At 36.6% G+C, this 21643-nt stretch overlaps 1 protein-coding gene across 8 annotated transcripts in view; it reads left to right on the plus strand.

Moving 5' to 3' along the window:
• The first annotated feature begins 1529 nt into the window (after positions 1 to 1529).
• ANKRD31 (ankyrin repeat domain 31) overlaps positions 1530 to 21643 on the plus strand; it is a 146598-nt gene continuing 126484 nt past the window's right edge. For 6 of the 8 annotated variants that reach the window (XM_073905319.1, XM_073905320.1, XM_073905324.1 and 3 more), the window contains exons 1-5: positions 1530 to 1616; positions 1699 to 1851; positions 8639 to 8712; positions 14305 to 14411; positions 18905 to 18945. In XM_073905319.1, the coding sequence (XP_073761420.1) occupies positions 1748 to 1851; positions 8639 to 8712; positions 14305 to 14411; positions 18905 to 18945 (326 nt within the window). In that variant the 5' untranslated portion in view covers positions 1530 to 1616; positions 1699 to 1747. Of the gene's footprint in view, positions 1852 to 8638; positions 8713 to 14304; positions 14412 to 18904; positions 18946 to 21643 lie in introns of all 8 variants that reach the window. The other 2 variants (XM_073905321.1, XM_073905326.1) reach the window with 2 other exon arrangements.

The raw sequence follows: 21643 nt of genomic DNA on the forward strand, positions 1-21643 counted from the left end.
ATGGATGGTTCAGTTACATGACCCAGCTCACCCTTTTTATCTGCTTAAATCAGTTTGAATTGTATTTTTTTTGTCATTTGCACCGTAGATTTCTAACACAGATCGGTCATTCTTCTATCTCTGTCCTGCCGTGAAACTTTGGATTTTATAAAAACAAAAAAAAGTTTCCTTTAAAATCATTCTGGCATTTATGTGGATCATCTTTGCTATTTCTTCTTTATGCTTTGAATCTTGGCAACTGTCTTGAACAATATAAAAGAACTGAAGATGCAAAAATAACTGACTCTTACCCACCAAAGGAGAAAGTATTTTAAAAAGGAATCTGAATTTCAGACTCAGGAGTTTTCTATACTTAGGGAGTTACCAGACGCCTGGAGCAAGTCTTTTATTAGTGCAAAGTCACCTTCTGGCATAGGGCATTTAGAGCCACCCACCAGCCTTTTAATGGATATGCACTTTCCATTGCTGGCAATTAACAGAGTTAGATGATCAAAGGAGTGGGTGAGCAGGAGAGTGGATGGGGATTTAGGATTGATTTAAACATGGAGGATGTAGGTGGAGAGGTGTAAAAACACGGAGAGGTCCTGTTCTGTAAGATAAGAATGGAAAAGCCATTGCATGTAAAGAAAAGAGCAGTGAATTGGGGAGTCAGAAAACCCTAGTTCCATCCATTTATTCAACAAATCTTTAAAGATCCAATATGTGCTAGATGCTGGAGATTTCAAAGTGAATACTAAACACTTGATGGAAGGAGTTCTCATCCTTAATCTACCTCTCTTGGCAAATGGAGTCACTTGGTTTTGTTTTGAATGTTCAAATATATAAAAATCTAGTACTTCATTCAAAACTCGTAATTGGCTATTCTTGGAAGTTGCTAGACACTATCATTCTAAAAATTTATATAGAAAAAATAAAGCATTTATTCTCCTCTTTCTACACAACCTGTATTTCAAGGCAATTAAAGAGTTAATGAGGGAAAAATACAAATACAAAATACATCAGTTAGATGGGTTGATGACCTATAAACTTAGGATAAACATGTTTGTCTTGCCTACCTCAAAGGACACTCAAGGAAGGGGTGTTAAAGGAATTAAGGAGAAAGGCAGCACTTGGTGGACTGCAACAAACACTCTTCCCATGTAAGGTAACATTCTGTTTTGAGAACGTCAGACGGATAGCGGGGGCTACCGGATCGGGCAGGAGCTGACAGTTCTTTCCAGGTCTGGGTCTCACAAGTACGAGGCGCACTGCAGGTAAGGTGACCTAAGTCTCCCTCCTGCCGGTGGCGTTAGGCAGGCTCGGACTGCGGTCTTGTCTGTGACAGCGCTGCCTTTCTGGTCCCCACGACCGCAACCCCAGTCACTCCGCCCAGCGAATGAATAGGTAAGAAAGCACAGAAAGCGGATGCGGCGGGGGGCGCCACGCCCCAGGCGGCCGGGAAAGCCAGAGCGGGCGGGCGCTCCGCCAGGCACTTCCGGCCACCAGCGTCGGGGGGCGGGGCCGCACGCGGCTGCGACGTGCGGCTCGCAGCTCCCCCTGCCGGCGGCGTGCGGCGAGGGGGCCGAGCGGGACCGCGTCCCCGACGACGACCGTCGCTGCTACTGTGTTCCAGGCCAGTCTCCCGCGTCTCGCCTCGGATTTCATATTTCACTCACAGTTCCCCCCGACCCTCAGCGTGCCTTTTCTTTTCGCAGGAAGCGGGGCGTTGGAGAAGGAGAATAAACAAGGCTCCGGGCGTGAGGCGAAGATGGAGGAAGGCGCCCAGGCCCCAGACTGGGACAGTGATGAAACTGTGATAGACGGGTCAGTGACGGAGAGCGACCTGGATGACGAGGAGCTGCCCTGGAGAAGGTGACCAACGTTAGCGCCAGGCCTTGGACAAGGCGCCCGCCATTGTGCTGGGTACTGGAGGTGGAGTGGCCCTTGTAGACTGAGTAGAAATTATTACCAGATGAATGTGTAATGGCAGGCGGAATTCGAGTCTTGTGAGGTAGCCAGGCCTGAGCTAAGAACTTGTAAATAAACGAAACACAATCCCCCCAGCCTCCAATTTAGGACAAAATGAGCTTTATGGTAGATGGCTTTATGGCATCTAAAACAAACAAACAAACAAAAAAAAAAAACCCTTCCTTTTAGCCTTAGGCTAAGTCCTTTTGTACAGGCAAAAAAAAGTGTTGGGTCTAGATTTCTGAAATGCATTTTGCTTTAAGCAATCGGAAGCTCTGATCTAGGAGATGGTTAACATAATTTTAGGAAAAGAATGTGTGATGGGGGAACCGTTTACTACTAAATTGGAAACGAATAGTTTTATAAGAATCGAAAAAAGATGGTAGTTCAGTTCATCAAAACCTTGAACATAGCTAGTTCTCTTGCTAGATCCAGGGGAACTATAGAAGAGATGAGTCCACTGCCTTTGAGAAACCTACAGGCCAGGGAGGACACATAAACAGATAATTTCTTTCTTTCTTTTTTTTATAGACAGATAATTTCAATAAAGGGCGATAGTCCAGTGATGGAAGTATGCTTTGCCTGGTTTAAGAGCCCAGGTAGTCCTTAAAGATTGGTACGGTTGACTTCTGAATAGAAGCTTGAAGGTGGTTTAAGAATTAGGCAGATGAAGAAGAGGTGTTCTAGGCTGAGGGAAATGCGTGGGTAAAGGGGACAGAGCATTGTGTTGTGTGCTGGAATGTACAAATAGTTAATTCTTACTCAAGTGAAGTGTTAAGTGGTGAGGTGGGCAGTGGTAAAAGATGAGTCCCCCTGGAGAGGAAGGTAGGGTGAGGTCATGTAAGGCCTCATATATCCTGCGTGTGTCTTTTGTAAAATGTTAAGTGGAGGAGAAGCATAATCAGATTTTTGTTCACTTGAGCATACCCTAGAGCAGGGCTTTTCAAATTTTAATACCCTTGGGGCGCCTGGGTGGCTCAGGTCATGATCCCAGGGTTCTGGGATTGAGCCCCTCATCAGGCTCCCCACTCAGTGGGGAGCCTGCTTCTCCCTCGCCAATTCTGCTCCCCCTGCTTATATTCTCTCTCTGTCAAATAAATAAATAAAATCTTTAAATAAATTTAATATCCTTATAAATATCACTCCAGAATCCCATTAAAATGGGGAATCCAATTCAGGAGTTCTGGGGTGGGATCTGAAATCCTGCATTTCTTGCAAGATTCCAGGTTAAAGTTGGAATTATTTAGAGCAGAGACGATGATACCCAGGTTTTTGGCTCATTTATATATACACCCAGTAATATTTGCTCTTGCTGTACAGGCAGCATTTCGACTAATACAGTGAGTCTTATAACAACCATCACAGTCAAGATCCAGAATAGTTCCGTCATTCCAAAAAAACCTCCCTTGTACTGCCCCTTTGTAGTTAAGTCCTCTCACCCATTTAAATCACTATTCTTATATGTAGAATGTGTCATGTTTTTTTTTATGTCTGATTTCAGTTTTCCCCCATCTTTGGTTCTCAGAAGTTTGATGACAGTGTGTCTGGGCATGATTTTTTGTGTGTTTTTCCTGTTTGGGTTTCACTGAGCTTATTGAATATATAAATTGGTCTTTTAGCAAACTTGGGAAGTTTGTAATCTTAATAATTGAATTATTTGGGTTTATCTCATAATTAGGCTTTTTTTCCTGCCCAATGATAAAAGAATCCCTCCTTGGTTTCTTTTATACTTTTTGTTTCATTTTAAACATTTACGTTTTGAGGGACGCCTGGGTGGCTCAGTCGTTAAGCGTCTGCCTTTGGCTCAGGTCATGAACCCAGGGTCTTGGGATCAAGCCCCACATCGGGCTCCCTGCTCGGCAGGAAGCCTGCTTCTCCCTCTCCCTCTCCCACTCCCCCTGCTTGTGTTCCCTCTCTCGCTGTCTGTCTCTCTGTCAAATTAAAAAAAAAAAAAAATTCAAAAAAAATTTACATTTTGATTCATGTGGGATTTTTCTGGAGTACAGTGTCAAGTATGGATCCAACTAAATTATTTTCCAGATGTCTCCTTCATTGTCCCAATATTTCTTTTTAAAAAATCCTATCTTTTTCTCTGATTTGAGATGCCACCTTTTTAATATACTAAATTCTTATATGTATGTGAGTTTATTTAGGAGATTTTATTCTGTTCATTGGTCTGTCATTTTATGTGCTAGCTTCACATTTTAAAAACATTTTATATCTAAAAATATTTTAATGTCCTGTAGGTTATTACCTCCTTACTGTTATTTTAAAACATTTTCCTGGCTGTCCTTATTTATTTTACCACATGAACTTTGGAATCAGTTGTCTAGTTCAATAAAAAGTCTTGGTACTTTTATTGGTATAAAGTTAAATTTATAAATTTACTTAATGGAAAATTAACATCATCGTGTTACTTTTTTCACTTTTTTATTAAGATGCAAAATTCATTCTTTTTAATGTACAGTTCTGTGTGTTTTGATAAACACATACAGTTGTGTAATAACCATTACGACAATGAAGATATAGAACAGTCCCATTAGCATCCACAATTCCTTTCTGCCTTTTTTGTGTTATTTTTATTTTTATTTTTATTTTTTTATTTTTTAAAGATTTTATTTTTATTTATTTATTTGACAGAGAGAGACACAGCGAGAGCAGGAACTCAAGCAGGGGGAGTGGGAGAGGGAGAAGCAGGCTTCCCGCAGAGCAGGGAGCCCAATGTGGGACTCGATCCCAGGACCCTGGGACCATGACTTGAGCCGAAGGCAGACACTTAACGACTGAGCCACCCAGGCGCTCTGTGTTATTTTTAGATTGAAAAAAAATTCTCAAAAATTTTAAAAAGTAAAATAATTCTGACTTTTAGGGGCATTAAGATGAATAGGTTTTTTTACTTCTTTTTTTTAAGATTTTATTTATTTGTCAGAGAGAGAGGGGGGAGAGAGAGAGAGCACGAGCACAAATAGGGGGAGCTGCAAGCAGAAGGAGAAGCAGGCTCTCTGCCGAGCAAGAAGCCTGATGTGGGACTCCATCCCAGGACCTTGGGATCGTGACCTGAGCCGAAGGAAGACACTAAACCAACTGAGCCACCCAGGCATCCCTAGATATTTTTACTTCTTAGAAAAATGTGCTATAGTAATGGTATTACCCATATTTGAATAATAAAATTTTCAATCCTTGGTAATGGCCAGTAGTAATTGAGCCAAAAAAGATGCTTTTTCTCCTATAACAGGAGCCAGCATTGACTCTCACAGAAGGGTGTGTTAGATTAAGGACTGGATTCCTTTTCATTATTAGTTTTGCTGGTGCTGAGAACTATTAGGAGGTACGGGTTTTGTTGTTGTTAATGGTGAGTTATTTTTCTTAGTAACCTGTTCTTTCTTCATAATGTGAGATTATATATGTGATATATATTTGTGTTTGGGAATGGAAAACAAAGTAGTTCTGTAAATTTTCTTACTCTCTCCCCATTTTTTTTTTTTTTAAACTTCCACAATCATCTTTTACAAAGCTTTTAAAACTGAGAATAGGAGTGCCTAGCTGGCTCAGTTGGAAGTGCGACTCTTAATTTCAGGGTTGTGAGTTCAAGCCCCATGTTGGGTATAGAGATTACTTAGATGAATAAATATTTTTTAAAAAGTGTGTGAGAATCCACACAGTGGTATACTATGAATTAATAAAGAGGAATGAAGAAAGTCTCTTTCCCCTAGACTGATCAATCTACTGGATTTATTGTTAAGAAAAAAAAAGTAAAGAGGTATATATAGAATGTTACTGCTTACCTAAGACTGGGTGATGGCATGTATACTCATATCGCTTATATTTTCAAAAACACATTGGAAGGATAAACCATACAATTTTAAAAAATGGGAAGTGAGAGAACAGATGGGCGAAAAGACTAGACAAGACTAGACTTCTCTAAATAGATCTTGTCTTATACATTTATGGTTTACATAATTATAAAACAAAATTAAGCCAGCATGAAAAACTTTCTAAAAAGCAAAAATAAAAAAGCAAGATTAAACAGGTGAATCTATATGTTGACTTGATGGCATAATTACACCAAAAGGAACTAAGTGCCTTTTAAACATAGAATTAATCTATACATGCCAGATAAGATATACTCCAAGGACATAAATAATTGCAAAGTAACTTCAGTAATCATACTGTTAATGATAATACTAGTATTGTGGACTCTAAATATTATATGATATCTAAATATGATATGATATCTTATTTTGGGAAGTTAGGGAAGACTAGTTGTGTATTAGTTTGCTCAGGCTGCCATAAAAATACCACAGACTGATGGCTTAACCAACAGAAATGCATTTTCTTATGGTTCTGGAGGCTGGAAGTCCAAGATCTAGGTGGTGGCAGGCTAGAACAATACTTTATTCACATAGAGAAGAGACAAAACAAGATCAGCTTCAGTAGGAGGTATTGGCTCCCACAGCTAGCAGTCACTCTCTGCAGTTGATGCAGGCCATTGGTCTGTACACACTCCTCTTGTGCCACAGAATGACTTCATCTTGTCCCAACAGAGGACATATATGTTGGTGGGGTTTTCCAGGTAACCTATGACACACAGACTTTCACAGCAAAGGAGTACACACCAAGTCTGAAACTGGGAAAGGTATTCTCATTCAAGGTAGTAAGTCCAGCACAGGCTGGGAGGACTCTAAATCTTGGTAAGAAGGTGTTCTAGGCCCAAGGCTGAAGGGGGGGCTGAAAGACTATGCACAAGACTACCTTTCTCAATACATACTTTATTATTTCCTGTAGGAAGTACACACATGCCTCCCACCCCCAGTTAACTTGATAGATAAAACTTCTAGCTCTAATAACCAGTTTATAGGAAGTATATGGGATAGAGGAACATGTTAAATGACATGCAGTTAGAAAATTCAAAATGTGGGAGATTGCAGGAAAAAAACAGGCCAGTTACTTCAACTATTAAATTGCAGTGGGGGTGGATAATTTATATATTTAAAAAGATACTTAGATATAGCAACCAAAAGCAATGTGGCTACCTTGTTTGGATCTTAATTTGAACAAAACAACTAAAAACAAATAGTTGGGGAAATGTGGTTACAATCTGTTTAGTTTTCCTTTGCTGTAGAAGAACTTAGTCCAAAACTTAGCAACTTATAACAGTAAACATTTATTATCTTGTAGTTTCTGTGGGTCAGAAATTCAGGAGTGGCTTAACTGGGTCATCAGGCTCACAGACTCACAAGGCTGCATTCGTCTCTAGTTCTAGTCTTTTTGTTGTTGTTGTTGTTGTTGTTACAGATTTTATTTATTTATTTGAGAGAGAGCCCAAGTGGGCTGAAAGGCAGAGGGAGAAGCAGACTCCTCACTGAGCAGGGAGTCCAATGCGGAGCTTAGGACTCCAGGATCATGACCTTAGCAGAAGGCAGACGCTTAACTGACTGAGCCACCCAGGCGCCCCTCTAGTCTTGAGAAGGATTCACTTCCTGTATAGTGCTTGTTAAGATTCAGTTCTCTCTGATGGTTGACTGGAGGCCTCCAGTTTCTTGGTTTCTTGCTACATGGGGTTCTCCGTAGAGTGTTTCACAACTCGGCAAGCTTCCTTTTTAAGGCTGAATAATACTCCATTTCATGTATGTACTGCATTTTGTTTATCCACTTCTCTGTTGAACACTTGGGTTGCTTCCACCTTTTGGCTCCTGTGAGTAATGCTTCTCTGAACAGGAGTGTGCAAATATCTTCAAATCTCTGCTTTCAGTTACTTTGTGTACCCAGAAATGGAATTACTAGATCAAATGGTGATTAAAGATCTCTTTTTTGATGAACAACCATACTGTTTTCCACAGTGGTTGTACCATTTTACATTCCCACCAGCAATGCACTTGTTATTTTCTGTTTTGTTTTTGTTTTTTGTTTTTGATCATAACCTAATGGATGTGATATGGTATCTCACTGTGGTTTTGATTTGCATTTTCCTAATATTTAGTAGTGTTGAGCATCTTTTTGCATTGTTGTTAGCCATTTTCTTTGGATAAATTTCTTTTCAAGTCCTTTGCCTATTTTTGAATTCTGTAGGGTGTTTTTGTTTTTTTTTTTAAACAGAAAAGATAAACACTTAAGTCTGCCTACTAGCATACTCACCATGGCGTATCATTGCTGTTTTTTAGTTTTGTATTTGTCACTGGATTTGAAACTTCTTGAGGGCATGGACTATGTGTCTTCTCTCTTTATTACCTTGGTGCTGCTTAGAACAAAGAAGTGAATCCAAAATCTGAAGGAATTCTATCATTTTGTATTCTGAAAATATACACTCAGATTCAGTCCTGGGACTTTAATCTCAAATTCTCTGTGGTATAGACAAATGTGAAGGAGAAAACCGACCAGCACTGTTTCCTCAAATCATCTCATTTCATCTCTGTGCAGAAACTATATTGATATTCATTCCTTATTCCCAAGTATTCAGAAATAACATGGTATTATAAAAATAAACTTGACCATATAAATAAGTCTTTATATTTCATCTTATATAAATTTTTAATTAAAGGGTACACATCTGAAAAAATATTTTGGTATAGATATTAATAGTGTGGTGTAACTAAGAATTTTAGCAAGTTTAGATGTAATAAAAAATTGTGGTTAAATTGTTAGTCTATGTTTAGGAAACATAATCTGTATCTTCTGTTTTGGTATTTGAAAGGTTGCTCTTTGATCAAGACACATCTCTTAGATCTGAGTTCAGTCTCCATCCTGGTATAAGTGGAATGTACAAAGGTGAGAAATAATTTTTTTTCACTAAGTAGTTCCTTTAATTTGCCAAGTGTTATTATTCTGTCAGCTTCTCCTTTTATGGTTAGTTTTGTTTTTAACTTTACACAGAATTAGTTTCTTATACTCATCTGTAATAGACCCTAAGGTCTACTAAGGTCTATTACTATAAGGATAGCAAAGGGAATTATAACTTCTGGAAGATGTTTATGACTCCTAGAGAGGCCTTCAGAGATACGCAAGTGACACCCAGATAGCTCTTCTCCTTACAAAAATTTCCAACTTAACCCTAGAACTTGTTTATTTACAAAAGTGAATAGTACTTTTTAATAACCAGTCTGATTATTTCAGAATGAAATACCAAATATCCTTGGTATGTTTATATATATTTAATTTTTTTAAATTTGAGTATAGTTGATGCATGATGTTACATTAGTTTCAGTGTACATTATAGTGATTTATGGATTATGCTAGGCTCACCACAGTTTTAGTACCATCTATCACATACGGTGTTATTACAATATTATTGACTATATTCCCTATGCTATGCTTTTTATTACTGTGACTTAGTTATTCCATAGCTGGAAACCTGTATCTTCCACTCCTTTTCACTCATTTTGTCCATTTTCCCAACCCCTGTCTCCTCTGGCAACCATCTGTTTGTTCTCTGTATTTCTAGGTCTGGCTTAGCTTTGTGTGTGTGTGTGTGTGTGTGTATTCATTTGTTCTGTTTTTTAGATTCCCTGTATGAGTGAAATCATATGGTATTTGTCTTTCTTAGTCTGGCTTATTATACACTAATAACAGCAGCAGAAAGAGAAATTGAGAAAACAATCCCATTCATAATTGCAGCAAAAAGAATAAAACACCTACGAGTAAACTTAACCAAGGAGGTGAAAGACCTGTATTCTGGAAACTATGAAATACTGATGAAAGAAGTTGGAGATGACACAAATAGATATTCCATGATCATGGATTGGAAGAATTAATATTGTTAAAATGTCCATGTCACCCAAAGCACTTTACAGAGTCAATGAATGCTTATCGAAATACCAACAACAACATTTTTTACAGAACTAGAACAAATGCTAATATGTATAGAGCCACAAAAGAGCCTGAATAGCCAAAGCAGTCTTGAGAAAGAAGAACAAAGCCGGAAGTGTCACAATCCCAGATTTCAAGGTATACTACAAAGCTGTAGTAATCAAAACAGTATAGTACTGGCACAAAAGATTGATGGAACAGAATAGAGAACCCAGAAATAAACCCACACTTTTAGGGTCAATTAATCTATGACAAATTAGGCAAGAATGTGCAATGGGAAAAATACAGTCTTTTCAGAAATGGTGCTGGGAAACTGGACAGCTACAAGCAAAAGAATGAAACTGGACTAATTTCTTACACCATACACAACAATAAACTCAAATGGATTAAAGACTTAATTGTAAGACCTGAAACCATAAAAACCCTAGAAGAGAACACAGGCAGTAATTTTTCTGACATTGGCCCTAGCAGCATTTTTCTAGCTAGTTGTCTCCAAAAACAAGGGAAACAAAAGCAAAAATAAGCTATTGGAACTACATCAAAATAAACTTTCCTGCAATAAAGGAAATCATCAACATAATAAAAGGCAACCTACTTAATGGGAGAAGAGATTTGCAAATGATATATCTGATAAGGGGTTAATTTCTAAAATGTATATGACTTATATAACTCGATACCTAAAAAACAATACAAGTAAAAAATGGACAGAGGACCCGAATAGACATTTGTTTTAAAGAAGACATACAGATGGCCAACCAGATATATGAAAAGATGCTCAGTATCACCGTCAGGGAAATGCAAATCAGAATCACAAAGTGTTATCACCTTAGACCTGTCAGAATGGCTAAAATCAAAAAGACAAGAAATAACAAGTGTTGGTGAGGATATAGAGAAAAAAGGAACCCTTGTGCCCTGATAGTGGTAATGTAAATTGGTACAACTGCAATAGAAGACAGTGTGGAGGTTCCTCAAAAAATTAAAAATAGTAATAACATATCCAGTAATTCCACTACTGGGTATTTACCCAAAGAAAATAAAAAACACTGTCAAAAAAATATGTGCACTCTTATGCTTATTGCAGCATTATTTACAGTAGCCAGGATATGGAAGTAACCTAAGTGTTCATTGATAGACAAATGGATAAAGATGTGGTATGTGTACATAGTGGAATAGTATACAGCCATGAAAAGGATGAGATCATGCCATTTGTGACAACATGGTTGGACCGAGAGGGTATTATGCTCAATGAAAGAAGTCAGACTGAAAAAAGGCAAATACCATATGATTTCACTGATATGTGGTATATATATTTTTTGAAAGTACCTTTTACCTACCAATTTTCTCTACTTCCTGAGTCCACTTCTAGGTCAGTTTTTAAATGCTTCTAGAAAAATGTATCACTGATCATCACTGTTTGAAAAGATAAATTTTGCAGTAGCTGTTTAAGGGGTACGTTATTTCCTTTTATGCTTTCTTCTTGTGAACCATTTTTTATTTTCAAGGATGTCTGGAAATAAGTATGAAAAAAAAGAAAAATTTCCTAAACACCACAAAGATCTGTTATATATATAAGCTCACAGAGTCTTTTCACTGTACATCATCTTACTTAGTACTCCAAAGGCAAGTTGCAGTTTCATCTTGGAGGGATTTTTCCTACATGTAGTTGGAAGAGGCAATGTGTAATAGTAGTTTCCAGAATGTGCTCTTATGTTATATAAAGTACCACTAGGAAGAAGTAAGAGGTATGTTTTAGTATTCCAACCAGGTTTTTTCTTTGCTTTCCTTTTTCTTTCCTTTTCCAAATTGATAGACTTTTATTACTTTTGCTAATTATTAAATGAATAAAAATTTTCTAAATACAAAATTATGTAATGTAGAAAGTGTAAGGTCCCACCCCCTACTCTTCCCTATAATTCCACTCTCAACAATTGCCAGTATTTAGTATTTATATATTTTTCTAGACTTTTGTATGCCATTATGAATATCTTTTTTCATAATTGGTATTGTGTTAAATATATTTCTTTCCTTGTTATGCTGATCTTCCTCAACCTTTTAAATTGCTACATGTTATTCTGTATGAATGTACCCTTATTTAATGAATTGATAATATTTTTGGTATTTCTCAGTACTGTAATAAATGTGAATATTCTAATATTTATACCTTTGCCTGCTTTTCTGATTATTTCCTTAGTATAACTAGCTAAAATTAGATTTGTTTTTAAAGGATGGACACATGTCAGATCTTGACACATATTACCCCTAAAAAAGATGGCTTTTTCCTTTAGTTCCAACAAAGGATATATTCAGTCTTTGCCAAACTACTAAATAAAAAGTATCTGATTATTTTAATTTGCATTTTTGAAGAATACCAAGGTTAGACATATTTTAATATTGAGTATTCATAGTTTTTGTGTATGTGAATTGCCTTATTTGTCTCCTAAATTATTCTCATTTTATTATTGGTTTATAAGACCATTTTATATATTAAAGATAATAAAACTTTGTCATATATATGTTGCAATAGTTTCATTCAGTTCCCTAGTTAACTTTTGATGTTATTCATGATATATTTTGTATGCAGAAATTTTAAGGTTTTTTAAATTTTTATTTATTTTTATTTTTTAAAGATTTTATGTATTTATTTGTCAGAGAGCACAGGTGGGGGGAGTGGCAGGCCGAGCAGGCACAGGGAGACGCAGACTCCCTGCTGAGCAAGGAGCCCAATGTGGGACTCGATTCCAGGACCCTGGGATCATGACCTGAGCTGAAGGCAGACACTTAACTGACTGAGCCACCCAGGCATCCCTAGGTTTTTTTTTTTTAAGATTTTATTTGAGAGAGAGAGAGTGAGCATGAGCGGGTGAGGGAGGGGTGATGGCATGAGGGAAGGGGCAGAGGGAGAGGGAGAAGCAGACTCCCTGCTGGGCAGGGAGCCCGATGCGGGGCTCGATCCCCGGACCCTGAGATCGTGACCTGAGCTGAAGGCAGATGCTTAACCGACTAAGCCACCCAGGTGCCCTTAAGTTTTTATATAGTAAAACCTGTCAGTCTTTTCTTCTGGGGTTTCTTGGTTTTTTCAAACTTGGAAATATTTTACCTACCACACGACCATAAAGGTTTTTCTTTTACCTTTAGTTACCTTTGTTATATTTATTCATCTTGTCACTGTTTAAAATACCATTATTGGGGTGCCTGGGTGGCTCAGTCCTTGAGCGTCTGCCTTTGGCTCAGGTTATGATCCCAGGGTCCTGGGATCTAGCCCCGCATCGGGCTCCCTGCTAGGCGGGAAGCCTGCTTCTCCCTCTCCCACTCCCCTGCTTGTGTTCCCTCTCTCGCTGTGTCTCCTTCTGTCAAATAAATAAATAAAATTAAAAAAAATAAATACCATTATTATTTTATATTAAATTCCCAGATATATATAGGTCTGTTTTCTACTTGTTTTGTTTCATTGTTCTGTTTGACTATATTTAGTAATATACCATCACTACATTATTTTATCAGCCTTAGCTTTTAGTACATTTCTTTATCTGGTAGGGAAGATTTCCTCCTACACAAAGTAACTGGCTATAGCATTCATTCTGAGCTCCTTTGGAACAAATAGCAATCTCAGTGAAGTAGGAGACTACCCCTTGAGATCTTCCAGTGTACCCTCTTTCATCTTTGGTTGGTGGGATTTGCTCTGAGCTGGGTGGTTTTCTGAGATTCTCATGGAAGAAATCCATATAGTTATTTCTGAAGGAGCCGCTCCTTTTCCCATGTAGAGTGACATACTCTTTACCAATGTTTGGTTTCCCTTTAATCCATTCTCATCTTCTGACCTGTAGTGGGTATATTTCCTTTTTTCTCATTGCTGCTTCAGATTTTCTTTTAAAACGAATTTCAAAAAACAACTAATTTCTTTGGATTCTTCTTAGGAACCAGGAAGGGAAGAAAAGTTAAAATATGAGCTCACTTTCCCATCTTAAAAATACAACTCTGTTTTTGGATTATATACTAGCATTATGAGTTTTTATTTTTATTTTTTTATTTTTTAAATATTTTATTTATTTGACAGAGAGAGACACAGCGAGAGAGGGAACACACGCAGGGGGGAGTGGGAGAGGGAGAAGCAGGCTTCCTGCGGAGCAGGGAGCCCAATGCGGGGCTCAATCCCAGGACCCTGGGATCATGACCTGAGCCGAAGGCAGACGCTTAACAACTGAGCCATCCAGGTGCCCCAGCATTATGAGTTTTTAAAAATGACCTCACATAGAATTAAAAAAGAAGAAAGTATTCCCTGTAGGGAGGTTTAGGTCTTTATATTGTCTCTATGTATCCTTTGCATTCATTCAACCTGAAACAAATATCAAGTATTGTTTTATTCCAATATAGTATATGTGTTTCTTTGAAATTAATAACTTAAAAACATTGATATATAAAATTGGTAGTTACGAAATTATAATTTACAAAATAATTTTTAATGACATTTGTAGTTTCTGTAAAATCATGGATGGAGTCCTTGTCAGAGCAGAGCAATAAAACTTGCAAGTGATTTATGATTATGTTTCATTCTAGGCACACCTTCTCCTGAGATTCAGCTTGTGTTCAAATTCAGAGAGGATCCACAAGAGCAAAAGAGTAAAAATAAGATAATGCCTCTTAGTGAGAATGCAGTCTTACAGGTATGTAGCATATTGATTAAATACATACTTATTAAAAATTGGAAGTGCTATTTCAAAGAGTGGTAAATTACTAATGATTAATTCTTTTTGTCTATTATTTTCCTTCTTTCTTCTCTTACTCAGTTTAGCTAGTCATTCTGTTTCTTCATTGCAACTTTGGTGAAAGGCAGTTGTTTTAGAAGGGGGTGTTTAAAATATTTCATTTCTTCCTCTCTTTCCTTTTCTCTCTTTCAGGTAGAGATATGGAAGTGAGAGAAACAGAAGGTTAAAATAGAATATAATAATTATTATTTTCATTTCCATTGTATGTCAGAGATCACTTTAAATTTGTGAAGAAGATATTAGTCTGCATGGTATAATTTGAGATATGGGCTACTGAAAGTCCCTTCTATTATCTTATGTGTGTGTGAGTGCATATTTATGTATACACACTTACATACACAAATTTTTATTTGTTTCTTTTTAATGCAGTCACCCTGGGGAGAGATTAGGGGTGATTTAGTTAACACCTGTGGCATAAATAAGTCAGCTAACCAGAGATACCTACAAAGTCTTAAGGAAGGAAGGGATGATAGATACATTTTTTTCCTCTGAGGTTAAAAAGTAACATTCCAGTGTGTTCATATTTTAATTTTCTTCAGAAAAATACCAAGAGGTGGAATTACTGGATTGTATGGTACTTCTATTTTTAATTTTTTGAGTAACCTCCACACTGTTTTCCATTATGGCTACGCCATTTTACATTCCCACCGACAGTGCATGTCAGTTCTCTTTTCTCCATATCCTTGCCAACATTTGTTGTTTCTTGTCTTTTTGGTTTCAGCCATTTTGACAGGTATGAAGAGATATCTCGTTGTGATTGTGATTTGCATTTCCGTGATGGTTAGTGATGTGTATCTTTTCATGTGTCTTCTGGTCACCTGTTTGTCTTCTTTAAAAAAATGTCTGTCTGGTGGGCGCCTGGGTGGCTCAGTTGGTTAAGCATCTGCCTCCAGCTCAGGTCATGATACTGGAGTCCCGGGATCGAGTCCCACATCAGGCTCCCTGCTCGGCAGGGAGTCTGCTTCTCCCTCAGACCCTACCCCCTCTCATGCTCTCTCTATCTCATTCTCTCTCAAGTAAATAAATAAAGTCTTTTAAAAAAAATGTCTGTTTGGGTCCTCTGCCCACTTTTTAATTGTACTGTTTAGTTTAGGTTTTTGTTGTTGTTTTTGCTGTTGAGTTGTATGAGTTCTTTATCTATTCTGGATGTTAACCTCTTATCAAATACATCATTTACAAATATCCTCTCCCATTCTGTAGGTTGCCTTTCATTATTCTAAGGTTTCCTTCACTGCATAAAAGCTTTTTATTTTATTTTTATTTATTTATTTTTTAGAGGGAGAGAGTTGGGGGGGGGGAGAAGAAGGAGGGGGACAGAGAAAGTCCCAAGCAGGCTTCTCACTCAGTGCGGAGCCTGACACAGGGCTCAATCCCACAATCCTGAGACCATGACCTGAGCCGAAACCAAGAGACAGATGCTTAGCCAACTGAGCCACCCAGGTGCCCCATGATTTCAGTCTTTTAAATCAAGAGTTGTTTTGTGGCCTAACATGTGATCTATCCTGGGGAATATTTTATGTGCACTTGAGAAGAATATGTATTCTGTTTTTAGATGGAATATTCTGTATATATCTGTTAGGTCCATCTGTTCTAGGCCACTGTTGGTGTCATTCAAAGCCATTGTTTCCTTGTTGATTTCTTTCCGGAAGATGTATCCATTGATGTAAGTGGGGTGTTAAAGTCCCCTAGTTTTATTGTATACTGTCAGTTTGTGAGAAAGGTATTTTAAACAGATGTTATCAGTAACTGATAAATAAATAAAACACTTAATACCAGTATTCTGCTATACTGAATGTGAGGATAGTTTGTGTGAGATACCTGGTGCTTCCTGGGAAGCCAGGGTTGCTTAGGCTGATTTGACTGCCTAGACTTATTCCACTCCACTCCCAGTGATCCACGATTCAGTTGAAGAGAATGGTTTCAGATATTTTTGGTTGAGGATGTATAAATAGAGTTGCCTCTTTTCCAGATCCTCCAAATTAGCACAATTAATTTAAACTCTTTTTCACCTCCTCCACCCTACCCCCAACAGGTGAAATAAAACAAAACCTGTACAGCTTAGGGGACCATCAAAATATAGGGGTGGTAAGGGCAGGAAAAAAATGACAGACACATGAATCAAAAGGATAGATAGCAATTTGGATCCCTTAGGAAAGAGTTGATTGAAATGTATCCTTGCATTTTGTTAATTAACAAATGACCAACTCCAGCCCCCATTATATTCAGAGGCCTTAGCTCTTAAGTGTTATTTTTGCCTCTGGAGGAGGGGAAAGAAAAAAATGGCTGTCAGGAGCAAACTTCCTTTTTACTTTTTCTCTTATTTTTTGCATTTTCCTTATGTAGGTAGGGTCAAGTCACTGATCTATAGTAAGGGAAATGAACTGGGTATTACAGGTATTTGAATGAATTATTTTGTGAAGATGCAGAAATATCTAGTAAGTATGTAAGTATACTCTATTTAATTAATTCTTGGGAGTTTCTAGGTTTACTTCTTGAAATTCCTTCTTGTCTCTGGGCCTCTGAGCTTTGTAAGGTCTGCTTGGGAAGTATATATATGTGGAACCAATGTGATAACCTTGAAGTATGTAAAGATGCATTATCAGTAAATAACAGTGAATGTTCATTGGAGAAGATTGAAGTTCTCACAGTACTTTAATTGTGTTTTCCTGTTATAGCTTTTCATTGATTGAACAATGCTTGGAAATTCATGCTAAAGGCTTTATTTTCAGAAAGCTTTGTTACTGATCATAGAAACATAGAAGGCCCTCAAAGAGAGATCTTTTTCTAAAGATCCACTTTCATGGTAACAGGATATTAAATGTAAGGATTCCTTTTAAAGTGATGAAAGCCAGTATGCTGTAAAACTTAAAATGGAGTCATTTTATCAGTGCATTTTATCTTTTTTTTGAAAGGGAAACAACTTCAGATTTTCTGGCGTGACTTGAGAATTAGGCAAAAGTCATTTAGCACTTAACATTGTAATGCAGAGGTTGTATGATTTTTGGCCCTCAGGAGAAATATTAGAACTGAGAACCTGACAAGAATGGCTTATCAGAACCATTATGGATTAATGAACTAGGAATAAAAACAGGAGACACATCCTTTCTCTTTATTTAATTTCCATAAATTCTTTTATGGAAAGAAATTAAGGAAAAAACTAAACACAAGAACTAAAACTCCTTGAAGAAAACATTGGGAAAAAGTATCGTGACATTTGATTTGGCAATGATTTCTTGGACATGAAAGCCCGGCAACAAAAGAAAAAATAAATAAAGCTAGACTCATGAAAATTAAAAACCTTTGTGCATTAAAGGACACTATCAACAGATGAAAAGGCAACCCAAGGAATGGGAGTAAGTCATGTATCTCATAAGGGATTGCTACCCAGAATATATAAAGACTCTTACAACTCAGCAACAAAAAAACCAAACAAACTGATTTAAAAATGGACAAAGGGCATGAACAGACATTTCACCAAAGAAGATAGACTAGTGGCCAATAAGCACATGAAAATATGTTCAACATCATTAATCAGTAGGGAAATGCACATCAAAACCACCCTGAGATCCCACCTTATACTCATATGATAGCTGTTATCAAAAAACCCCAAAATAACCAGTGTTAGGATGTGGGAAAATTGGAATTCTTTCTCATTGCAGGTAGGAAATGTAGAATGGTGCCACTGCTATGGAAAATGGTATGCTGATTCCTCCAAAATTAAACATTATATCATATGATCCAGAAACTCCACTTCTGGGTTTATACCCAAAATAAGTGAAAGCAGGGACTCAAAAATATATTTGTACATCCACGTTCATTGAACCATTATTCACAGTAGCCAAAAGGTGGTAGCAGTCCAAGCATCCACCAACAGATGAGTGGATAAACAAAATGTGTTACATACAATGTAATTAGAAAGGGAGGAAATAGTGATATATGGTACAACATGGGGGTGAACCTTAAAGACCTCATGCTAAGTGAAATAAGTTCGGACACAAAAGGACAAATGTTGTATGGTTCCTTTTATATTAGGTACTTAGAGTAGTCACAGTAGAGACTGAGTAGTAGAAAGAAAGGAGCAGGGTAGGTACCGGGGATTAGGAGAGGGGTGAATGGAGAGTTAGTGCTTAATAGGTGTGGAGTTACAGTTGGAAAAGATGAAAAAGTACTCTAGATGGATGCTGGTGATGGTTGTACAACAGTGCACAAAATGCCACAGCACTGTATGTGTAAAAATGGTTAAAATGGTGAATTTTATGTTACATATATTTTACCACAGCAGAGAGGTGCTAAGAAAGAATAACACAAGAATTATTTTAAAAGTTAAATTTTTAATTGTTGCATTGTATTAGCATTTATCAGTTCAAAGAAAACTACCTTTTTTCCCCTAGCAACCTCAAGAAGAAATGGAACAAAATGAAGCTCTGTTCCAGTAAGTATACTAACTTTTGGCTTTATTAAATTGTAGGGTTTTTTTTCTTTTGTAATTTTGCACTCTAAAGTGAGTCTTCATTGTCTTAAGAGTTTTAGAATTATTCTGAATTTTTTAATAATTGCCCCTTTAGCCGCATAAATGTTATTTTTAAACATTCTAGATAAGCTTCATTTCGTGAGAAAGATTGATTCAGATTGAGTTGATTCTCTATTAATATTATTTAAAAAGAAAATTTATAGCAGAGCATGAAGGAAGAATTTGTAGACTTTATTGAAATTAGACTTTATAGGACTATTATACTTTAAAAGACGTTATCCTTTCAGTTCTTTTGAAACCGTGGTTCTCAAAGTATGGTCTGTGGACCCCTTGGGAGTCCTTGAGACATTTTCCAGACGGTCTTTGCGGTCAAAACTATTTTCATAATAATACTAACACATTATTTGCCTGTTTCTTAGTACTGACATTTGCACATAGAGTGCTAAAGAAAATGGTAAGTAAAATGCTGAAGCCTTAGTAGGAATCAGGGCAGTGGCACCAGATAGTACTAGTAGTTGCTGTATTTTTCACTTTCACTTAGCAGTTAAGAAAGGAAAGGAAGGAAAAAAAGCTAGCTTCACTGAATGCATGTGATGAAGCAGAAAAGTTCTTGTTTTATTAAATTTCTACTCTTGAATGTATATCTTTTTGATATGCTGTGTGATGATGGAGGAAGTATGTCTAAGTACTTCTGTGCATACTGAAGTGTGGTCATTGTCTTGAGAGCACTTGTGTAACTTGTTTGAGTTGTAAACATTGTAAGAAAATTAGCTCACTTTTTCTTTTAACTTGAAAGAATAATTGACAGACAAAATAATATTCACACTTGGTGTATATGGCAGACATTTTCTTGAAAATCAGTGAAGTAATAAGCCAGTCACTTCAAGGAAAACAGCTGGTGGTATTTGTTGCCAATGAAAAAATTCAAGCTTTCATGTGAAAATCAGTGCAGGAAAACTTGTTTTTACCACCTTGACTTTGATGGCTTCCCAGTACTTAAAGTTTTCCAGTGAGATCAGTGGTAATATTTACAAAGGTGATCTTTTTGATGTTTAACAGTGTTATCAGTATAAGGAAGATTTGCATAACTCAGTGAATCAGTATTTTCTAAAAGACAAATGCACAGTGTCACAATCACACGCAGGTGAAAGATTCATTCAAAGTACAGGGTAGACCAATGGGTCATAGTGTGACAGAATACAGAAAGTTCATTGGTGTTGTTTCAATTTTTACATTTCCAGTAACCTTTAAAGAAGTTATTCCTTTTAGAGTTTTGGTGTGATATTTGCTTTGGTGTGATACTATAGTTATCCAAAAAGGCTACTAAAATACTCCTTCCTTTTCCAACTGTGTATCTGTGTGAGGCCAGATTTTTGTTATATACTTCAAATAAAACAAAGTATGGCAAAAGATTGAATGCAGTAGCAGATAGGAGATGGCAGCTGTCTTCTATGAAGCCATACATTTTTTAAAAATGTGAAATAGTGCCATTCTTTTCACTGATTTTTTTTTCGTTTTGTAAAATATAATAAATTTTCATAAAAATATATTCACGTTACTGGATTATTACTGTTATTTTTATTTATTTAACTTTAAGTTTTTTATGTTAATTCCAGTATAGTTAATATACAGTTATATTAGTTTCAGATCTATAATGTAGTGATTCAGTAATTCTGTATATTATTCAGTGCTCATCATGATAAGTGTTCTTTTACTGTTATTTTTAAATTAATGATTATTTAAAATTTTTCCTATTTTAACTTCTAGTATGTAAGTATAGTTAAGTATATGTCACATAAATAAAAACTTTGGGTTCCTCAATAATTTTTAAGAGTGTAAAGGAGACCAAAGATCAAAAAGTTTGAGAACCACTGTGTTTAAATAACCCTATTACTGAATAGATCAGCACTATAAGTTCATCTACAGAAATGGGGAAAACAAGAAAACTAGGGAAGACAAACAGTATACATAATCTCCCTGCCCAGAGAGAACCATTGTTACCATTTTGGTACATTTTATTTTAGGCTTTATATATAGCTTTATTTATGTTTTCTATGAAATTAAATTATTCTGCAGATAGTTTTTTGTATCCTGTTTTAAAATTTTAAGTAATAATTTATAATTATTTTCTCATGTCATATTTTTAAAAACATGAATTTTAATGGCCTCACAATATTTCACTGTATAACTTGACTGTACTATAATGCATTTAATTTCCTCTACTGTTAGATGTGTACATTGTTTGCTGTCTTGCCTAATATAAATTACTATTTTTTAACAATTTTGTTAAGAGTTTGCTCTATTTTCAGACATCTTAAATTCTCTTTTGTAATTAAGGGGGAAAATTCTGTTGACTCAAAGTATGATTCAGTTTTGTTTTTAAATCAGCTCGTTCTTCTCAAAGAATTGCATTTTAGGGAAAAAATCAGCATTCTTTTCTTTTTGCCTCATAGAAATTATTATATATATGAGCAGTTTCATTTCCATTTTCAAGGTAGCTTATATTGATCACTTCTGGGTTTTTTTTTTATTAACATATAATGTTAATTATATGTGATTCATCAGTCTTACACAATTCACAGCGCTCACCATAGCACATACCCTCCCCAGTGTTCATCACCCAGCCACCCCCCCCCCCCCCCCCCCCCCCCCCCCCCCC

The sequence above is a fragment of the Callorhinus ursinus genome, unplaced genomic scaffold (assembly GCF_003265705.2).
Source record: "Callorhinus ursinus isolate GAN/ISIS: 27379988/994484 unplaced genomic scaffold, GSC_fseal_2.0 scaffold23, whole genome shotgun sequence".
NCBI classification, from domain to species: Eukaryota; Metazoa; Chordata; class Mammalia; order Carnivora; family Otariidae; genus Callorhinus; species Callorhinus ursinus.